The sequence below is a fragment of the Poecilia reticulata genome, chromosome 5, assembly GCF_904066995.2.
Source record: "Poecilia reticulata chromosome 5, P_reticulata-male-v2, whole genome shotgun sequence".
Classification (NCBI taxonomy): Eukaryota; Metazoa; Chordata; class Actinopteri; order Cyprinodontiformes; family Poeciliidae; genus Poecilia; species Poecilia reticulata.
This window is the reverse complement of record NC_088834.1, coordinates 29,631,465-29,654,614: the sequence shown is the minus strand read 5'-3', so window position 1 is coordinate 29,654,614 and position 23,150 is coordinate 29,631,465. Positions and strand designations below refer to the sequence as shown.

At 43.2% G+C, this 23,150-nt stretch overlaps 1 protein-coding gene and 1 long non-coding RNA gene across 2 annotated transcripts; one reads left to right on the top strand and one right to left on the bottom strand.

Moving 5' to 3' along the window:
• The first annotated feature begins 15,909 nt into the window (after nucleotides 1-15,909).
• On the top strand, nucleotides 15,910-17,946 carry LOC145551578 (uncharacterized). The gene is made up of 3 exons (XR_014087447.1): nucleotides 15,910-17,175; nucleotides 17,329-17,661; nucleotides 17,770-17,946. It is a non-coding gene; the product is annotated as an uncharacterized LOC145551578 (long non-coding RNA).
• Nucleotides 17,947-21,665: 3,719 nt separating this feature from the next.
• LOC145551587 (uncharacterized) lies at nucleotides 21,666-22,601 on the bottom strand. Its single transcript, XM_081606712.1, has one exon. It carries the CDS (start codon nucleotides 22,599-22,601, stop codon nucleotides 21,666-21,668), a length of 936 nt encoding a protein of 311 aa, XP_081462838.1.
• Nucleotides 22,602-23,150: the final 549 nt, after the last annotated feature.

The following is a 23,150-nucleotide window of genomic DNA, read 5'->3' as shown; positions in this document are numbered from 1 at the left end:
GTTGACTCTAGAATCTAGAGTGCAAAACTGGCAGACATAGAAGACTTGACAAGCTACTAACTCGAAAGGGGCGAGCCATGTTTTCATCCAACTGGGATGAAAATTGAGTGAATTTGTCAAATAACGCAAAAAAAAGAAAATACCAATTAAGTGTGTTGATTTGAAGATAATCGGTCAGGCTAAACAAAATATGATTTCATAAAATGTTGATGTTATACATGGCTGTAGAAATAAGATGAAGAAAAGGTTTCCATATTTGTGCCTCTGGTACAGTACAAACCCTGCAGTGGATGAGAGAATTCCTCCCAGATGTTGCACTAGACCAGTGGTTCCCAAACTACGGCCCGCGGGCCGGATCCGGCCCGCCTCCACATTTGGTCCGGCCCCCTGAACAATACCAGAGAGCATTCAGATTTTTTTCATATGTTGTATTTTCCGGTTTAACCACCAGGGGGCTCTTTAGCAGGAAGAGTGTCCTGTAAACTGTGGGTGTTTTGTTTTGCATGGTGCATTGCTGCCATCTGTTGGACTTTTAGGGAACTGCTTGACTTTTATGTTATGTAATCAGTACGGTTGTTTGCTAGCGGCTAGCGGTAGAGCAGATGAACACACGTGTTTGTTATGAACGCCGCATTCCAGGTCGAGTTCTTCGAAGCCTGTAAGCAGCTTATACTTCAAAACGAGCCTTTATGTTAATGTATGAGGAATTCATATGTTAAAATTACTGAAATTACTTTCCCTCAATGGAATATATACTAGTCAGCCCCAGTGACAGTTTCAATAACGGGTTTTGCCCATGTGCTTTCTGGGTAAAAATCAATCGAGTAATGCGCGCGCACCCAGCACACTTCCCCCCCCCCCCGCCCGCCCACCTCAACAATTTCCGCCAGTGCAGGTGATAAACGTGTCACACTTTTTCTGTTACAAACTGACTCCAGCCCCCCACCAGAGAAGGGAAAAGCTATATGGCCCTCACAGGAAAAAGTTTGGGGACCCCTGCACTAGATACAGAGTTGCGGTATATCGCCCTCCGAGGGCTGCGACGGATCTTCGTTTAAGGTACTGTTTACTGGTGATGACAGCGTTTACGCCTCCTCTCACAACTTATAACCACTGTGTTTGTACACATGTTGGAGCTTAGCTAATGGTGTTAGCTATTAAGTTTGATGTTTCGTTTTAATTGGCCTAATTTTCGCCGACCTTATAAGCAAATTCTTATTATTCTTGATGTGTTTGTCATCTAATGCTGGATGTAGCTGACCACGTCTGCCTGTCGTTGGTCCACTGTTTTTTCTTGATTGGTGACGACAGCGTTTTCACCCCCTCTCCCAATCTTGATCAGTTTTTCATCTAATGCTGGATGTAGCTGACCACGTCTGCCTGTCGTTGGTCTGCTGTTTTTTCTGTGATTGGTGATGGCAGCGTTTTCGCCCCCTCTCCCGAGCTTGATCTGTTTTTTATCTAATGCTGGCTGTGGCTGATCACGTTGGTCAGCTGTTTTTTCGGTAATTGGTGATGGTAGCGTCTCGCCCCCTTCCCCAATTTCAGCCGATCGTAGCCTTTTGTTAAGCTCACCTGACTCTTAGTTTGCTACTGTGATTGTTGATGGCAGCGTTTTCGCCCCCTCTCCCGATCTCGATCCATTTTTCATCTAATGCTGGATGTAGCTGACCACTTCTGCCTGTCGTTGGTCCGCTGTTTTTTTCTGTAATTGGTGATGGTAGCGTCTCGCCCCCTCTTCCAATTTCAGCCGATCTCGTTGATCATTGCCTTGTGTTAAGCTTACCTGACTCTTCGTTTGCTTTGATTGGTGACGGCAGTGTTCTCCGGCCCCTCCCAATCTTGATGTGTTTTTCACCCTATACTCGACGTAGCTGACCACATCTGCCTGTCGTTGGTCCGCTGGATTTTCTGTAATTGGTGATGGTAGCGTCTCGGCCCCTCTCCCAATTTCAGCCAATTGTATCTTTGTGTTGAGCTCCCCTGACTCTTAGTTTGCTGCTGCTGTGATTGGTGACGGTAGCATTCTCCGCCCCCTCTCCCAATCTCGGTTTTGCATCCTATGCTGAATGTGGCTGACCAGTCTACCTGTCGTTGGTCCGCGGGTTTTTCTGTAATTGGTGACGATTGCATCTCGCCCCCTCTCCCAATTTCAGCCGATCTTGTGATCATAGTTTTGTGTTGGGCTCACCCGACTTTACGCTTGCTTCTCCAATTGGAGACAGGTTTTCGCCCTCTCTCCCGATTTTAGCAAGCCTCCGGTACCCCTCCATGCGTATTTAATTGGCGAGGGCAGTGTTATCGCTTCCTCTCAGTTTTATTTTTTCGACCCTTAGCTGACGGTGTCTCTTTTATTATGATTGGTGATGGTAGTGCTTTCCGCCCCCTCTCCCAATCGTAAGTCTGCTGTCTGCCTGTGGTTTGGACATGAATGGCTCCCACTGTTCTGATTGTGGGGCTGTGCTTCAGGCGGATGATGGTCATGACCTGTGCCCTGCCTGCCTCAGGGATGATCACCTGGTTAAAGCTCTGTCAGACAACTGATAAACTGCTGCTACATTCCCCATGTGGTGAATGTGGCTTGACTGGCCCAGTTACACCCTATGTATGTGAATGACTTTCCACCTTCTAGTCAGGTGGCCACTCCTAGGCGCTCTAAGCGCAGAACTGAGGCCTCCAATCTCTGGCTCCTCCTAAAGAGGGGTATCTCGGAGAGTTGCATGCTTGTCGGTGGGACCCTAGAGCCTTTCGCATCTCTCTACCGATGGTCAAGTGTTGGCAGCTATGCATGAGCTGGTCCAGACAGGCTTGGATCACATGCCTGCGGTCGAACCTGCTGTTGCCTCCCTCATTGTGTCTCTGGACGAAGCCCTACGTAGTGATGTTCAGTGCCCGCGGGCTAATTGTTGTATTACAGATGGCTTCCTCTGTAACTTGGAATACCGGAGCACATGCCGGCCGCCTTGGCAGTTCCTTGGCGCACCTCAGGGTTGCCCTTTCTGCGCGGCGGACTAGGCTACGGCTTTCAGGCCTCTGCAGGGGTAGGTCCCCTCCTTCTCATAATCGGAGGTGCCCATCAGCTGGCCCCAGCTTTCAGCTGTTCGGCCTGGTGGTCTTACCCTCGTGATGTGCAGCAGAGACCCAGCAGAGACTTTCGTGAGCCAGTCCGCCAACCGACCAGACACACCCGGGCCAGACCTTGGCCGCCGTCCCCCATGGCCCCAGGCGCTGTGGGCAGAGGATCTGAGGCCGCCAGACCAGCCATCAGATGTTTTTTTTTTCGTCAGCAGCTTAGTTACTGGGTTGCTCTCGCTGTGGATCCATGGGTGGTTGCCACTCCGACCCATGGTTACTGGCTACAGTTCCGGCGGTGGCTTCACATCTCATGTTGGGTCAGGTTGACCATCATCACCGACCCGGTGGAAGCTCAAGCCCTTGGCCAGGGCCCTCCTGGCCGAGGGTGCAATCAAGGCAGTGGATCCTCTACGGCGACCCAGAGGCTAATATTCATTGTATTTCCTCGTGCCGAAAATGTCAGGCGGATTTAGTCCCATTTTGAATATCGGGGGACTCGACAGTATTGAAGGTCCTGCCTTTTCACATGCTCACAACAGCAGAGGTTCTTCAGGCTGTGACAACGGGAGAATGGCTTGCATCAATCGATCTTACGAATGTGTACTTTCATGTACCTATCATGGCGGAACATCACCGCTTTTTTCAGGTTTGCCTATCTGGGTCGCCACTGGCAGTTCCGTGCTCTCCTGTTTGGCCTCTCCCTTTTCCAAGGGTGTTCTCACTGTGCGTGAAGGCAGCCCTCGCTCTTATGCAGGGCCAGGGCATGTAGGTTCTGCCATACCTCGACGATCGGCGTCTCTGCACCCTGCCGAGAACATGCATCTAGCGGTACAAGTCGCCTGCTTGCTTATGCGCCCCGGGGGGGCCTCAAGATGAACTTGAAGAGCTGTCTGGTTCCATCGCAGGCAGCCACTCTTCTTGGGTTGCTTCTGGATTCTTCCCCCATGACAGCCAACCCATGTGTCCAGAGGGTGAATGACATTCTCCAGCTGTCATTCACCCTCCAGGCAGGACAGGCAGCTTCCTTGCGTCGCCTTCCTGCAGCTGCTAAGCAAACTAACATGGTTACTCGGGTTGTACCCTTGGCCTGCTGTCACTGCGCCCTTTGCAGCTCTGCGAGAGCTTGGCTTTTACTATGTCCCTCCATGGCGACATAGTACGCCTGATCTGGGACCTTTTCAATGAGGCAGAGGTCGACCTGTTTGCCACAGAGGAGTCGACCCGTTGTTGTCCATGGTTTTTCCTTACAGGGGCCGCGGGTGCACTGGGCCAGGACGCCTTGGCCATCCTTGGCCCAGGGTCCTCCTATATGCCTTTCCACCCCTTTCCTTGATTTGGCAGACTCTCCAGAGTTCTCCAGGAGGGCCAAAGGATTGGCCGGCACGGCCATGCTTCCCACTTCTATGGAACCTGGGTCACAAGGTCCCATTGTGTCTTCCAACCAGGAGGAATTTACTGTCTCAGTTGGGGGGTTGGATATGGCATTCTGATCCTCAACGCCTCCAGAGTGGGTGTGGCCACTGGGAGGCTTTAATAGCAGCTGACTGGGTATTGGGGTCCCGTTAGGCACCTCAACTCGTCAGCAATATGGAAACAGGCGGCGTCTGTTTTCCCTTGGGTGTTCTGCCTGTATTGATGATCCAGTCGCCAGTGTGGTACACACTCTTTTGGTGTCTTTCAGTCTCTTCTTGATAAGGGCCGGTCTCCTTCGACACTTAAGGTATATGTAGTGGCTATATCATCTAGTCATGCTGACCTTGATGGCTGTACAGTGGGGACCCATAATCTGGTTTCCGTTTTTTGTGTGTGTGTGTGTGTGTGGTGTTCGTAGACTGCACCTGCCACTGGTTCCGCGAGCCCGTCTGGGACCTGTCCTTGGTCCTCAGTGCTCTATGCCACCCTCCATTTAGGTGGGCCTCAAGTGGTTGTTGTGCAAGACTGCCTTTTTGTTGGCTATTGTCTCAGCTAAGAGGGCTACGTGCCTTCTATCAGCCCATCATGTCTCCGATGGAGTTCAGATGGTTCTGGTGATGCCTTGTGGCCAAACCTGGCGTTTGTCCCTAAAGTGTTTTCTCATTCCTCTTGTAACCAACCATTGAGATTGGTGCGTTTTCAATCTACGGCAGGGGAACCTGGCGATGATTCTGAGTTGCTGTGCCCAGTGAGACCATTGGTGGTGTATATTGCAGCCACCGCTGCTATGAGATGCTCAGACCAGCTGTTCTTGTGTTATGGGGGCCCTAGATTAGGTTGCCCTCTTTCTACACAGCGTCTCCTAGTGTGGATGTCATCTGTAACACCTACACTGCAGGGCGCCGGCCCGGCCAGCCAGCATGAAGGCACACTCTCCCAGGAGTGTTTCCACTTCCTGGGCAGCCTTGAGGAGTTCCACTGGAAGCTATGTGCTGCTGCATCATGGGCTTCTCTAAGCACATTCACTAGATTTTACAATGCGAGTGTGACCTCCCCTCATCCTCTAGACCAGGTTCTTTTACAAGGGTCCTCTGGGTCTCCTCAGTGAGGTTTGTGCTCAGGATTCCTTGTGACATCGCTGGTATTAGTCATTCAGTGCTTTCAGCACCGCCCTCTGGCGGTCAGTAGGGATGAAATAGAACGAAAGTTATGTATGTAACTACGGTTCTATGAATCCCGGATGACCGCCAGAGATTCTCTGTCACTCAGAATCCTTGCGTTTTCGCGAGAAAATTCTGTAGGAACAGAACCTCGGATGACGTCATGCTATATAGCCTCTGATTGATCATCCGATGTGTCACAGGTGTGACTCTGTTGACATTATTGCTCGAACAGCGCATGCGCGAAGGGAACATTCAGTGCTTTCAGCACCGCCCTCTGGCGGTCATCCGGGATTCATAGAACCATAATTGCATACGTAACTTTCGTTTTCTGATATGCTTTTGTGGTGATGGTATGCATCTGTCTAGAATAAATGCTGATTATTGTGACGCTGATGCCACTGTGAGATCTCAGTTCTTTGCGCACAGCATTTTCTGAATCCAGACATAAGAGAAGATATAACGAGTCAAAAGGTTTTAAAAAGGGTTAATAAGCTTTAAAATTTTTCTTTAACACCACCCAAATGTTTGTGTTTTTAACAAACGTGATTGAAATCTAATGCCAGGAGGAGGCGGGGTTGGAGTTGGGGGATAAAATCAAGTAAAAACTCAGTATGATTTCAGATTGTTGCATCCTCAAAGACAATGAAAGCAAAACTAGGTGACATGGTAATTATAAAGGCAGGAGAGCTGCGGCGCTGCTGAATGTGATCGTTTGTGTCACACGAGTTGTTCCCCTCTTAACTGACTGGGTTCATTCTGCTGGGATGGAAGTTAGGTAACCAAATATTTGGTCAAACATTGTGATCTAGTCTGAGTAAGAGGTGGCCATTTTAAGACTTGATAAGCCTCATTCACAGGATTAAATGTTAACATGGTAAAACTATGCTGTGTAATTGGTATGATGGGTGAAGGCAGAGATGAGATCAGACTAAACAGCAATGTGGAGACTTATTTAAACTTAAAGACTTGACTTTACACATGGACAAGTCAAGCTAATAAACTAGACGCAAAAACACACAAGACTCCTGACCCAGGCAAAGGCATGACTAGAACTTAAATACAATGTAAAACAGGTGAGAAGGAATACTGATCAGGTAACACAGGTGGAAAATATGAGGTAAATTACCACAGAGTAGACTGAGCTGAGGAGCTTAAGAAGAAACACTTTAGACAAAGAGTACCAGAATGAATGCAAACAAGAAATAAAACCTGACATCTCAAGGATAACAGACCCTGCTCAACACAAATGAAAACCAAAACATGGACACCAGAACATAACAGGTCTGAAGTATAGAGATAGTAATTGAGGCCAGAACAGAGCGCTGTCCCAGCCTTGACCCTAGATAGGTCTCTGTTATCTACCTAGATAAGATTAACTGAAACCAAAATCTAATTTAAATAAAACAAATGGAAAAAACAGAAAATGAGACCAGGACAACTATGAACCCAAACCCACAGATGGAACCCCACCACAAAAATCACCAAACACCCAAACATCATGACAATAATGTGTTCATTTCAGAGATTCATGTGAATGTTAGTTCATTCTAGAGGACCAGTTTGTTCACTCCATATACAGTTAGCCTTTCAGTTGCTAAGTAGTTAGCATAAGCTAGTGCTATATTCAACATTTACAATTTGGACAAAGTGTTTTTCATCACAAATCATGTGATGGAAATGTAAAGCAGGTGTTTTATACACCCATCCACAGTTTGGGCAAAGAGTCAGTCATGAAGTTAAATGATTAAAATCCAGTAATATCTGGCTCTCTTTCTCAACTAAATTATTTGGACATTCTCCTTCAAGATTTTCTGGAAGGGAGGAAAATTTATTGTTTCATCAAAATGTCAAGTTGGTCAACATCTTTTTTTATTTGCATTTTATTACATTAGAAATTAAATGTGGGCATTAAATGCCCTTTAGTAGGCATTTCGCGATAAACAATCAATTAATCGCACGATAAATTGATTTAGCGTGCGATTAGCCAATAATTAAAATGGACCTCATTTTAATTATCGGCTTTATCGTCTCTTCCTGCCTTTTTTCTTTCTGTTGATGGCACTGTATGAAAAAAGGCTCAACTCCGGTGCTCTCCACTGACCCTCCCTTCCTCATTTCCTTAGTTTAATGTTAAGCGAATACTACACAAGATGTTGGCTGATTGTCGGCCCATTTTCAAAACCTGAGAGACCACACATTAGCCGACAGAAATCCTAGGTATACTAGTTCGATCGGGTTCGATCGTGCCGAGTGGTGTCCAGCCACATGGGCACAAAATAATGGCTACAAGTCCTGTTAACTGGATTTGTAATTTTAAAACCAGACATTAATCAATACTTTGCCAGAATCTACCTGTGATGCACGTGGCTAGAGTCAGCGTAAAGTCTTCCTGACTAAATGAAAATCATTATAACCTATTTATGTCACGTGTTGTTGCGCAACACCCCCCTGCCCCCCTTATCTCTCTCTCTACTTCCCCTTCTCAGAGGAGGGAGATGTGCTACCAGCTCTCCATCCAGCGTGTGAATTGAGTTTTCTAAATCTAATGGAATTTACCCTGTCCAGAACTGAAGTAGACTCTGTTCAAGCTGGCATTGAGAAATACTAGCCTGGTTTCTAACGACCTCCCCCTCCAGATGTCCCACCCTTCTTCACCCTGTAAATTAGTCAGATTCAGCAATCAACTAGCTTCACAGAGCACACCTGTTAACTGTCGCTTTTTCTCTTTATTACAACGTGCACTTGTTACTGAACCAGGTTGGTTTTAGTGACTCGTGTGAGTCCCAAGGGTGTTGTTTTGGTTAAAAGCAACCTATAAAACATTTTCCACTTTTTCCTCCCCGAATCAAACGTTATAGCTATTTTATGACCATCAAAGAACTTTAAGGTGACTCATTAATTGAATGTCCACAACATCTTTTAGATTTTCTTAATGCTAATTATTTTATTAATTAGGCAATTTTGCAAGGGCCAGTACAGCTTAATTCAGTAGCAGAAATAATCAAATAAGTAAAATCAATAATCTAGCCTATCTTTCCCTAATGCTGACACTGTGAACTAAAAAAGGGAAACTTTGAGAGTGACGGACGGAGTTTGGCATCTTGAAACCCAGAACTGGCCTGATGATGAAGAAGGTGTTGCAGCAGCAGGAGGCTCCCAGTACAGGAAGAGTATTGACTTAGAGCAGCAGGTCCCAGGCCCCATGGTGACTTCCTCATGCGCGTAGCTGTCCTCAGCTTCTTGTCTTGCAGCTCTGTAGCTCCCTTCTGGGTCTTGAGGTCTTGATGTCACCTGTGTAATTATTTTTAAGGTAACTTTATTTATTGTTACTATTAAACTAAAATCTCCAGCATGGGGAAGTGGGATGAGCTCGACTTTTCTCGATGCACGTTAACGAAAAACAGCTGAAAAGTTACCGGGTAGAAATTTGGCTCCAACTCCTCTCCTTGTCATTTCTATATTCTTTGCACGAAAGGCTGAATAAACATTAATGTTGTTTCCACATATCATCTCCAATGTCCGCTGGATTTTGGGTTGCACCGTGTCAACTCCCAGGTGAAAAACAAGTATACTTTAGTACAGGCACATGCAGAGAGGGGGGCTGGTGGTGCTTCAGCACCTGCCCCTTTTGCTACTTGCACCCAAGTGTCTTTTGGTCTTTTTTTTTGGTAATATTATTTTCTAAACCCTCTTCTGACACATAACATGTACTAAAATTATTTATTTATTTTTTGTACAACATAAGCCCTCTGGTCACCTTGTTACCCTTGACCTTTTGCCCGTGACGCATGACGCAGTTGCCTCTCGCGTAGTGAGATAAGGCGGCTAACTGGAGCTCAACATAGCGAACGTTCCAGAATACAGAACAGGATTGGGTGAATAAATAAAACGTTTTTGGTGAATAAAGTGGAGTAGACTTGCTACTTGTCAGATGACGGAAAACGTTGAAGTATCGTTTCTGCTTCAGCAAAGAGTAGCGGTTTAAGCAGAGAGGTAATGAAATACAACAGACACTGACAGGCCTCTCCATCTGCCTTTCTCTGAAGAACTACTGAGAGGGAGGAGACAGCCAGGTGAGGAAAAACTGTTCTTAATCTATCGATTCAATATTTTTATACAGACTGTTGTTGTGCTATTAGCTAGCTGCTAGCTAACGACTTTGCTAGCAAAGCTAGATAACTAGAAGCTTCTTCCCTGTGTACGAGGCACATTGCCCATCCAAAACCGATCATCTCCGTAATAGATATATGTCTTCTAATTTCCTTTGCTGCATAATGTATATTGCATTTATTCTGGCGTAGGTAAACGTATCTTGAAGGAGAAGAACACTTGAATAAAAGTCCAACAAGGATATTCATTTAGAATTAAAAATAACTCGCCCTGAAATACCATGATAGATATAATGTATGTAATAAAAGTGTGTCATTAATGAAGGGGAAAAAACTCAATCCAGACTTCAAGTTTAGGGTCTGGTTCGCAGAATATGGAGTAAAAATTTTTTCCCCAATTATTCAATGGGAAAAAAATAACTAACCCCAGTTAAATAAAATAAAATTGTAATCAAAACTTTTGGAATTGTAATGATTTCATTTTTAAAAACAAATCGTTTTGTTAAAAAAAAAATTTTTTTAAATTAAATAATTAATTTTTGTCTTGTGAACTTAAAAAGTTATTTGCCAAGCATAAACCTTTATTTGCATACATCAGAAATCTTTTGTTGCGATTTTGGGCCCGGCCCACGACATCATGTGAGAATCACAAGCAAAACTTCGAGTCAAACAAAAACTTAGAATATCAAGAAAAGATTTCTGACATGCACAAATAAGTTTGTTTTGCAAAACAAATTCACTTCATGAGACAAATATGTTATTTAAATGTTTAAAAAAGTTTTTTAAAGCAAAACTCAGTAGGCTTTTCCCATTGGGATATGCATTAACAATTCAATTTTTGCTTTTGTTTTTTTTTATTTTTTCTGCAGTTCCACATTAGTTTGATGCAGCTCTGCTTTCCTGAATGGACCATCTTCATCTCCACTGCAGCAAATGGGCAGCTCTTTTTTTATAGATTACAGTACACTAAAAGGTTGCATTGTGCCCTTGTTTATATTTTTAATAGTGTAAAGACAAATTAGTTCTGGTGGTCTAGCTCTGCTTTACATATCTTGCTAAATTGCGGATTTGAATATTGCAATACTTTCCTATAACAAAACAGACCTGCAGAAAGAAAATTACTAATAAAATATCTGGCATATGCATAGTTGTATGCTCTGTATAGAGATTTCCCTTAGCTTTGATTGCACATCTCACAATTTTGTAATTTATCATTGTTTATTAAACTCTGAAAGCTGTGAGGCTTTGTTAATATTCTGTCCTAAAATGCGATAAGATATGCCCTTTTTTTTGAGCACCTGCCCCTTTAGTGGTCTCTGCACGGCCCTGCTTTAGTAAATTTCAAACATACTTAAATTTATGAAAATACACTTTAAGAACAGTCATGGCTGTTAGAATTATTATGTTTGTTATCATTCTTACATTTGTAATTTTATGTTACTAGTTTTTATTAAGAGGTTTAGTGTTCAAATTTGTTGAAACTGGGGAGACAAAATTAAATCTTCCTTAATCAAGCATGTTTGTACAGATGATGACTTAGGACTTTCCCAGGAAGATCTGAGCTATAAAACCTATGTGTTAATTTAGTTTCTGTGTCTCCCCTCTGTCTGAATTCACATCCTACTGTGAAGATAGGACAGTGTTTCTCAACCTTTTTCGGGCCAGCGCCCCCCTAGCCCTTATCCAGGTCCCTCACCGCCCCCCACCAAAAAATTTGTAGGCTACTTTGCACTGACTATTATTTTATTATTAATGTTACTATCATTATTGTAGATGGTTTGAATCGGCGCACCGATTATGTTTTCCCGTACACTTCGCGCCCCTTACGCTCCTTCACCTCGCGCACATAACGAGGTAAATGTAGCGAGTTTTGCCCTAAACGTATCGGCGTCTGGAGGAGGGGGGCAGGGGGGAGACGAGCGTATGTTTCTACGCTCCTTTGTGGGGTTGTGCCGATTTATGTTTTCGCATCTACCTGAATAATGTGTAGTTGCGCCCCTGCCCATGGCACTTCAACAATATTATTTTACCTTTTATCTGGAAATAGTGTCTGTTTATTTTTGCCATACAGTCCTCTTTATTAATTATTGCTCGAAAGGTCTTGCCATACCAGTTTATTCCTCCGTATTTACTTTAGTTTCTTAGTTTATTCTTGTATTTTGTTTTTCATTCATTTCCATTTAGTTTCATGTGATTAGTATTATCTCTCGGTTTATTGCTATGTTCACTTTAGTTTCTTTCCTGTTGCTAGATTTATTTTATTGTTTATTGATAATCAGTAATATTCATTCATCACCTGCTGCGCCGCTTAATCGTCATGTTTTTCACATCATGTGTTGATTTTTCACGGTTCAGCGTCGGATTCTCTGTTTTTATGCCATAATTCACATCTAGTTTGTCGCTACGTTTTGCCCGCTTCTCACGTTTCAGAATTTTGCGCAATGTGCTCGGCTTTTTTTTTTTTTTTTTTAACTCCCTAAGATGCAGGGCGGTCGGGAAACATATCTTTGGTGAAAAGGCAGACTGACATAAAACTTTTAAAACAACGGAAACAACGGCATTCTGATTATTGAAATTTTAAAGTGCTGTGGTACCGTTGTTCCATCACACCCGTTTCACGTCGGACCACTTACAGCACCGGTGTTAACGCTATAAAATGAACGTTCTCTATAATAAATAATAAAATTATTTATTATTATTATTATTATTATTATATAACCTACTTTCAATTATTATAGTCTTACAAAAGTAAAACAAATAATGATGCATGAATGAATGTCACTAATGGTGAAGTTAAAGCCACTAGTTGTAATCAGATCAGCATTTGAAACAAACTATTTTCAGATGAGATCACAAATGATGTACACTGTGGTACCGTTGTTCCATCACACCCATTTCACGTCGGACCACTTACAGCACCGGTGTTAACGCGATAAAATGAATGCTCTCTATCATGGTATCACCCATGGACGGATTTCTTTATTTAAATGGGTTAATTTTTCAGAGGGATACAAAGTGAAGGTATCGTGATTTTAGTAATTAAGAGCGATTTTCTGTTGTTCTTCCATGGTAGCAGGCAGCTTTCAAACGGAAATAAAACACTTTTTAATATAAATTGCTGCTTTGACATGATCACAGAACTGCCAAAACGTAGCCTACATAAATACCAGACAAAGTGAATCACAGCAGCGTCATCAGCCGGTGTAACGCTGAACTGATGCGGAGTGGAGCTGCGCCATGAAGCTACAAACACTGAATAGAAGAAGAGCTGCCATCGATACCGTTGCAGCCAAGCATGATTTAATGTTACACAATACATTTTTACCAAGTTGCTCAAAGTCTAAACTGGTATTGTTGTGGATTTAAGGTGTAAAGTTTACCTTCGACCAAATGCCCCCCAAAGGCATCCCAGCGCCCCCCTTTTGTATAAATGTCCGCCTCTGAACGCCCCCTGGGGGGCGGTACCGCCCACGTTGAGAACCGCTAAGATAGGATGTTGATTTCACCCCCTCCATTCCTGTTCACACCTTTCTCTCCTCTGCGAATAAAAGAGACAAACAAACTGAAGGTTTTCAGAACACATGGTGAGGCGGCTTGGAGGAGCAGTTCACTGTGCCTTCTCCTTCTGCAGAAGTTTGGTTAAAAACTCATATACGTTGTCTGTGGTTCTCTTTTTTTATGTAGGTTTAAGAAAATACAATGGCCAAAAGTTTTGAGAATGACACAAATATTATATTTTCACATGATCTTCTGCCCTCTGGTTTTCATGTGTGTATGTCAGATGTTTTCATCACATACAGAAATACAATTGCAATCATATTATGAGTAACAAAAGCTTTCATTGACAGTTAGAATGAGTTAATGCAGCAAGTCAATATTTGCAGTGTTGAGCCCTCTTCTTCAGGACCTCTGCAATTCTCCCTGGCATGCTTTCAATCAACTTCTGGCTGGACCAAATCCTGACTGATAGCAGTCCATTCTTGCACAATCAATGCTTGCATTTTGTCAGAATTCCTAGGTTTTTGTTTGTCCACCCGTCTCTTGATGATTGACCACAAGTTTTCAATGGGATTAAGATCTGGGGAGTTTCCAGGCTATGGACCCAAAATCTCTGTTTTGTTCCCTGAGCCAGTTAGTTATCACTTTTGCTTTATGGCAAGGTGCTCAATCATGCTGGAAAAGGCATTGTTCATTACCAAACTGCTCTTGGACGGTTGGGAGAAGTTGCTCTCGGAGGACATTCTGGTACCATTCTTTATTTATGGCTGTGTTTTTAGACAAGACTGTGAGAGAGCCGACTCCCTTGGCTGAGAAGCAACCCCACACATGAATGGTTTCAGGATGCTTTACAGTTGGCATGAGATAAGACTGGTGGTAGCGCTCACCTCGTCTTCTCCGAACAAGCCGTTTTCCAGATGTCCCAAACAATCGGAAAGGGGATTCATCAGAGAAAATGACTTTACCCCAGTCCTCAGCAGTCCACTCCCTGTACCTTTTGCAGAATATCAGTCTGTCCCTGATGTTTTTCCTGGAGAGAAGAGGCTTCTTTGCTGCCCTCCTTGAGACCAGGCCTTGCTCAAAGAGTCTCTGCCTCACAGTGCGTGTGCACTCACACCTGCCTGCTGCCATTCCTGAGCAAGCTCTGCACTGCTGGTAGCCCGCTCCCGCATCTGAAACACTTTTAAGAGACGGTCCTGGCGCTTGCTGGTCTTTCTTGGGCGCCCTGGAGCCTTTTTGGCAACAATGAAACCTCTCTCCTTGAAGTTCTTGATGATGCGATAGATTGTTGACTGAGGTGCAATCTTTTTAGCTGGAATACTCTTCCCTGTTGGGCCATTTTTGTGCAGTGCAATGATGACTGCACGTGTTTCTTTAGAGACCATCCATAACCATGGTTCACAGAAGAGAAACAATGATGCCAAGCACCAGCCTCTTTTTTAACGTGTCCAGTGGTATCATTCTTACTTAATCATGACAGATTGATCTCCAGCCCTGTCTTCATCAACACCCACACCTGTGTTAATGGAGCAATCACTGAAACGATGATAGCTGGTCCCTTTAAGGCAGGGCTGCAATGAAGTTGAAATGTGTTTTAGGGGATAAAGTTCATTTTCTAGGCAAATATTGACTTTGCAATTAATTGCTGTTAAGCTGATCACTCTTTATAACATTCTGGAGTATATGCAAATTGGCATTATAAAAACTGAAGCAATAGACTTTGTAAATATTAACATTTGAATCATTCTCAAAACTTTTGGCCATGACTGTATACTAAGTATTAAGTGTACAACCTATAAGTATATCTGAAGTATACTAAAATTATACTTGTACCAATTTCGAAATTAGAACTTTAAACACACTTAAACATAATTGTACCAAAATACTTTTAATATATTGAATAAAAGCATACTTTAAGTGAACAAAATATGAATAAATTTTTAAGTGCCTTAATAATCTTTTACTATTTTAAAAGGGCATACAATAAAAAAATGATAATCATGATGCAATTTTTAACAAAGTACCCAATCCATTTTCAGATGTGTGATGTAAAACCTTATAATCAACGGCATTAGCTCCAGTTCATACTGCAGACCAGATGGTGGCGGTATTGCACACTTTCATAAAAAAAACAAAAAAAAAGCCACAAAAAGAAGAAACACCTTGAACGCAGGGAAGATAACCATAGACATAGACCATAGATATTAATACGTAGACGCCTCATGAAGTGGGCCGGCCCGTTGCCGGGATACGTAACAGCATCCAGCCATTTTGAATGTGGAATATGTGCCAGTAGGGTAATACAAGTGAATGGACCGAACTTTATAAAGTGCAGTTTTACAAAGTATCTTAAGTTAATGCCTGCCATTGACACATTTTCTCACACACAATATATTTGACAATCAAAGAAATTACTAAAGAGAGCGTTTCTAACTTTTGATGCGATTATTTAATTGTTTTGGGGCATTTCTGAATAAAGAGCACAATGTTTTATTTGATAGAAATGATTCTGATCATTTTTTTATTGATATGGATGAACAAACACACTTTTACAGTTTTTTATTAAATAATATATTTACATAACTCCATAATTTAATGTACATTTAACATTTCAAGACAAAAAACAAATAATTTTCCTGTATTTAGTTTTAATACGTTATTGAGAAATGACTTTTGATTTATAAATCAGTCATTGTCAAACATTAAACCACATATTTTTCTTACTTTTTTCCAGAGAATAAATATTTGTTACAGTATGTCAACTCTGCTATTGATGGCAAAGAGTGAAAATAATTCTAACAGAGTAAATTATTTTAATTTCATTACATAAGCTACATTAATATACTAATACTTCAGAGATATTTAAAAATACACAAAAAGTGAAAGAATAAGACATTTATTTATTATACTGGGAACACTGGTCACAGACAGGGCTTCAGTCTGCTGATCACACTGGGAGAACTCCAATGACTTCTGAGACGTCCTGGTTCACAGGCAAAAGCCAAGGATAAAAGAGAAATTATCCGAAAGTGTAATAGAAAATAGATACGATATGTGTTTCATATATGTTTCTTTCACATTCAGAAAGACATTTTCAGCATGTTGGGCTCTGACTCGTAGCATCTTTATAGCTATAGCTACATAGGAAATATTTTCCGGTTATTTAGAAGCAAATTTCTGGCTGCAAAGTCAAGTAATTGTGATCGTTCATCCTTACCTGGGCAAGGTAATCCTAATGAATCCAGTTTGTTTCGTAAAATGGTTGAAACAAGTCCACATAGCACAGAGCTTAAGGAGCTCTGATCGCCCTGCTGCCACATAGAAGATGGCGGACGCTTTTGCGTACGACTCAGCTAGTTACTAATTTTGGTAAATTCAAGAGTTGGATGACAACACAGCAGGACAACAACCGATGGAAATGAAATGTGTGTCTCAAAAGGAGCCCGGGGGGACGAAGGCTGCTAAGTGTTGCTAGCTGGTGGTAAGTTTGCTTAATAATAATCTTCATTTAATTATAAGCAGTGCAGTAAAGATATAGAACTTACGTTGGTTTCATAAATAATTATTTTATCAATTTTATTGTGACATTTATGATTATTACAATAGGAATCATCCAGCTTCATGTTATAACTGCATGGAGGCTGTTTGTAGCGACTTATACTTTAATTCATAAGCTAACCTGGTTTTAATTAAGCTCCATAAGACAGAGAGACTTTGATATTGTGAGGTGGTTGTTCTAACTTGTTCATCGATGGTTTTATCTTCAACATATGTTTGGAGTCTAAGCAAATGAAGATAAAAGAGGAAGCCAGAGAAATCAGGTGTTAGGAAACTAAAGATTTTCTGTCTCAGAAGACTCTGACTCCACTAGATCACCAACCGGCTCTGAAGATGAACCTCCACATTGTCTTCATGATGTAAGTTTGTTTTTGTTTTTTTAATGAGGAGCTAGCTACATTTTCAACAACAAAAACTGGTGTGTTACCAACACCAAGTGCTTAATAAACAGGAAACACCCTTGTTAATCTAACATTTCTCTTTCATACATTTTAATTGTGGTTGACTTTCAGGGCCCTGTGATGGACTGGTGACCTGTCCAGGGTGAACCCTGCCTCTCATCTGATGGCTGCTGTAGATGGGCACCACCAGCCCCCCTCACCACCCTGCAAGGATCAGTGTGTTCAGTTCCTGGATGGAAAGATTATAAGGTAGTTTGTCTCCTTAAGTCCACACTTAAAACAGCTTCATAGTTAATGCCAACATCAACTGATTCTATGACATTGCTGACCATTTCTTTTCTACTTCCAACATAAATAGACAAAGAAGACACCCAGAAATGTTTTTCCACCCCAGGCATCCGGTCCGAATCATCATCGGTTCTGATGATGTCACATACACAGCGAGTACAAAACGTCTTAAAAGTGTAAGTATTTTTTTATTTGCCATTTTTCTGTCTTCTTTAAAATACAAATGCTTTCTCTGTATAATTGCTCTATTGTTCTTTTTTGTAGGTTTCTGTAAGGTGCAGTGAACGGGAATGTTCTGTCATTGATCCTCACTTTCATGTTTTATTGTCACACTTAAATTTTCATGTTCATTGTGTTCACTTTAGATGTGCAAACTGATAATTTGTGTAAAGTTCATAAAGTTGTGAGTAAAATTGGACAATTTTAAAATGTCGGTAATGAAACAAAATATTTGAATTACCTTGAACATCTTGTGTAATTAATCTTTCCATACAATTGTAGCCTAAGACAATGTAAGTACTGTAGTGTAGTTATGCATGTAATGTATAAAGTATGAGTAATTAAAATTGTACTTTATTAGCAATAGCAGTAAATCAAAAGTAAAAATTAAGTGTAATTTAAATACATTACTTGTATATTAGTAGTATATTTAAAATATATTAAAAGTATATTTTTATGTAATTCTATGACGGAATTAGTACACTCAATATAAAAATGAAGCTGTTGAATATTACATTTAAAAGTATACTTTAAGTATACTTAGTACAACTTGAAGTTGTTCCAAAAAAGTATGGTGAAGTATACCAAGTATACTAAAAGTTGTAATTTTATACAACTTAAGTACTACTAAAGTATACCAAGTACAAAATTAGTTGTTCCAAAATAGTACAGTGTAAGTACATCAATCAAAGTATGCTAAAGTATGTTAAATATCCTCCTGACTACCAGGAAAAAAAAATTATCCAATCACCATTTTTTTTTAAATCCCACAGTCTTTGTAAGGTAATAAAAGGTTTTATGCACTTACTTTGTCTCTTCCCATAAAATGTGTTGATAAACACAATTTTTATGAATTAGAAAAAGGTACGTACAAAAGTCCCCACCCCTTCACATGTGGTATTGAAAAGCCCTAAATGTCCTCTGTAGATGCCAAAAGGAATTAATTCGGTAGAATGCAGGGGGTGGGAGATATTCAAGTTTAGAAATGTCCTCTACAGAGGACAAAAATTAACTACTGGTAGTCAGGAGTATATTAGTATACTAAAGCATACTTTTTTTTTTACTTGGGCTGTTTGGAATTTCCCTCGTAATTTTCCCTCAGAAAGCATGGTTGAGAATCCGCGCTTTCTGATTGGCTACCTGTCACATTCAACAGGCTGCGTTGACGCTACCAGTCGGTGAAAACCCCCGATTTAGATCGGAATGGCCACAACGATCTAAATCACACTGCAGGATGATCGGTTACGAAATCATCAGCGACAATCTTAGATCGGCCAATGATCTACGATTGTCATAATAGGGGCAAAAAATCGTGTAGTACCTAACCTAACCTATTGCATTAGGTAGTGGGATGTGCCCATCTTCTCCATCTAAATCTAGTGATTACTGAAGGGGAATATAGTATACAGACTTTATAATCTGCACTCTTTTGGTTGAATGCAGTATTTATTTCCACTTTGGCTTTATGTTTAGTTTTTATTCAAGTACGTTTTTTGTTCATCGAGGCTGAGAATCCATTTTTTTTTGTTTTTGGTTGATTTATTTATTTAGTTTCAGTTCGAGTGTTATGTGTTCTTCTGAAAATAAAGTGTATATTTCTATGGCAGAAAATTGCGTGCATTATCAGTCATTTCAATCTGTAGAGACTCGCACAGAGAGAGAAACGGCAATTAGACAATTTTATTGGACCGAGAATTTGGCGCTCGGACACCGGCGGAAGACGTGCGTGCTGAGAATCTCAGCGAGCTAGAATGATCAGCTCGAACGAAGCTCAGATAGGTCTTCTCCCCAAAAGAGGGAGCCGGGCCGAGGCCTTGCCGTGACCTGCAGGCTTGTTTGGACCTTGTTAGGTTCACGGCAGCCAGCCTGCAAGCTCATGTCGAACTTTGTTAGGCAAGGCAAAGAAGCCGAGACCTGCAGGCTCATTGAACTTTATAGGCGTGACGGCTGTCAGCCCGCGAGCTTATGGTGAAGCTTTGTTAGGCGGGTGGTGATGGCCGTGGATTGCAAGATGATCGAACCTTGATAGGTGTGACGGCGGCCGGCCTGCAAGCTCATATCAAACTTTGTTAGGCAGGCGGTGATGGCCATGGCCCGCAGGCGGTTCGAGCCATGTCAGGTGCATGGCAGCCGGGCCTGCAAGCCCATATCGAACTTTGTTAGGCGAGGCGAAGGGGTCGAGACCTGCAGGCTGATCGGACCTCATTAGGCGCACGGCAGTCGGCCTGCAAGCTCAAATCAAACTTTGTTAGGAGAGGCAGAGAAGCTGAGGCCTATAGGCGATCGAACTTGATAGACGCAATGGCGACCGGCCTGCAAGCTCATATCAAACTTTGCTAGGCGGGCAGAGATTGCCATGGCCTGCAGGCTGTTAAAGCCAAGTTAGGCACATGGCAGCCGGGCCTGCAAGCTTATATTGAACTTTGTTAGGCGAGGCAAAGAGGCCGAGACCTGCAGGCGATCGAACTTTGTTAGGCGGCCGGCCTGCAAGCTCATATTGAACTTTGTTAGGCTGCGGTGATGGCTGTGGCCTGTATGATGACCAACCTCGTTAGGTACAACGGTAGTCGGACCTGCAAGCTCATATCGAACTTTGTTCGGTGAGGCAGATAAGCTGAGGCCTGCAGGTGATCGAACTTGTCAGACACCAGCAGGCGGATTAGACCTTGAAGGTGTTGCGGCAGCTAGCCTGCAAGCTGTACGAAGCTCTGATAGGCAGGGTGATGAGGCAGGGGCTTGCGGGCCGTCCGAACCTCGTTTGGTGCAGCGGCGAGGTGCTTACAGATGGATCGGGGTGGTGCAGGGCAGTGGTGTCGACCGTGGTCATGGGCAGTTCTGAGCCTGAATGGGCGTTGTGATGCCGGTCACGGGATGGTTTGGACGAGGACGTGCGGCAAACACAGGCATGGCATGCGGGTTGATTCAACCCCGTTTGGCTCAGATGACCCCCTAAATGTAGAATAGGTGTTATATATGACGGAGTACTCCACCACCAGAGATTTGTTAAAATGCTTACATGAAGACAGGGAACGTTGGGCGTCCAATACTGCAGAGAGATCTGGTCTGATGTAGGAGAAGGCCGAGGATGACCAGAGACCGAGTCGAGAAAGGGACGTAGAGGGAATACCTTGAGAGGCTGCTTATGTTGCTGCCCCTATTCTAAATGAATGGCCAGAAAAGTGACTATGTGGGAGACCGCATAAGGCTACAATTTGTCTTAAATGGCGGACGAACCAGGTGGCTGACATGGGGAAGCTTTCGGGTGTTGGAAACAGCGGTTTAGAGGAAGGACAGAACTTGTGACGACGGCATGCAAATTTAAACATGGATAGGAAGGGACAAAATGGGCCGCCTATATGAGCGACGGAAATGGTGCAGGGGCCTTTTCCTTTAGAATGCTTAAGGAAGATGTCATAGTGGTCGGGGTAGGATTTAAGGTCGTCAGTGGATAAGTGTCGGGAAGAATTGAATGTAGTGGTCGGGGATGTGAACTCGCTTAATCTTAGTAGACCGTAAAATGCCAGGAGAAAAGGGCTTGAAAGGAGCGCTTTAATATAAAAGGAGAACGGGCCTGAACGGAGAGCCGTTAAAGGTTTCTGAGAATAGGGAGAGTGATGGGTTTCCGGAAGAGGAGCGCTGTGTTTAACTATCCCTCTGAGAAGAAGCCTGATCGCGGGGTTAGAGAAGACGCTGGATGACATGCTGGGTTGATGGAGTTTATAATGAAAATTAATTCCTGCCAAAAGACTGCGAATATAGTCAGGTTTATAATGGCAATAATCAAAACATAACGAGATGAAAGCGAGAACAGAGGGTATGCGAACGGGGCGCAGAGGTATATTATGAGCAAAGCAGAATATGGCAAAAGTGCGCCAGGCAAAGTTGTAAGAAGCGAGAGTGGAGGGGGCGAGGCCGACTGGAGCAGAGGGTGACAATAGCTGTTAATTCAGGATTAGGTCCTGAAATGGGGGAATCGGCGAGGGGAGTGAGTCGGTGTCTGGACACAGCTTGTGGAAGACCTGAAATTTAGAGCATGACAGAGCATCAGCGATAGCGTTAGAATGGCTGGGAACGTGTCGAGCTGTGATGATGAAATTATTGGTCATGGCTTGCCATGTAATCCAACGGATATATGGCATAAATGGGTTAGAGGATGAGCGACCTGTATTTATTGCGTGGACTACGGCGGCGTTGTCGCAGAGAGCTGAGATGCGCTCTCTTTTCCAGAAGCGGCCCCAGAGGCAACAGGCGATGGTGATTATTTCATGAAAAGCTATGGATTCTGACTGAGAAAACGAAGGTGGCCAAATGCCCGCTAACCATTTGCCTTGAAAAAACCCACCAAAACCGGATGACGGAGCTGCGTCCGTATAGAACTGGAGCGAATCGGCTGAGAGAATGACGTCGTCATAGAAAATAGAGAGGCCGTTCCAGTCAGAAAGCAGTTTTGACCAGAACGCCAGATCTAAGCGGCAGCCGTCGTCCAAGGTGACTTGGTCTGTTAGAGAGGGAACAGAGTTAGCCAGATCTAGCAAACGGGAGATAAAGGAGCGACCCTGGGGAATGATGCACATGGCAAAGTTAAGGTGGCCTAATAATGACAGGAGTTGATGTTTAGAGATGACTGGCTTGGACACGAATGAGTGAGAACCTTTGCGGATCCGGGACAGTTTTTCCGCTGATAAGGAAGCGACCATGGAAACTGAATCGAGGGTGATGCCAAGGAAGTCTAGTGACGTGGCGGGGCCGAGCATTTTTTCTTCAGACAGAGGCACTCCCACCTGATGGAAAAGTTGCCGGAGCTTCGTTAAAGATGAACTGGGGAGAAGAGAGGGGGGGTCGATGAGTAGAAAATCGTCTAGCAACTGGAAAAGCATATGGGAAAGGGAGGCATCCCACAACAGCAATGCACAGTGGCTAACCTCTCTACGAGAGGACCACAGCAACCTCCCGGAACAAGCCCTGGTAACCATCACTGTGGCAGATGTCCAAGACAGAGTCTCGGGTATGAAAAACTGGACAGCACCAGGACCTGACATGATCCATGCCTACTGGCTTAAGAAACTCACTGCCCTCCATGAGCGACTGGCAGCTCAACTGAACCAGCTGCTACAAAATGGGACTCACCCTGATTGGTTAACTGAAGGGCGCACAATCCTGATACAGAAGGAACCCTCAAAGGGTTCAGTCCCATCCAACTATCGGCCAATAACCTGTCTCTCTACAACATGGAAGCTCATGTCAGGCATCATAGCGGCTAAGATAAGCGGGCACATGGATAAATACATGAGCAAGGCTCAGAAGGGCATAGGCATAAATAGCAGAGGAGCCAAACACCAACTCCTTGTAGACCACACAGTCGCCCGAGACTGCAAAACCCGACACACCAACCTGTGTACCGCTTGGATTGATTACAAGAAAGCCTA

Bases quoted from the DNA above. Each gene is read 5' to 3' on its own strand.
- LOC145551587 (XM_081606712.1), bottom strand. From the start codon at position 22,601: ATGCTTTTCCAGTTGCTAGACGATTTTCTACTCATCGACCCCCCCTCT.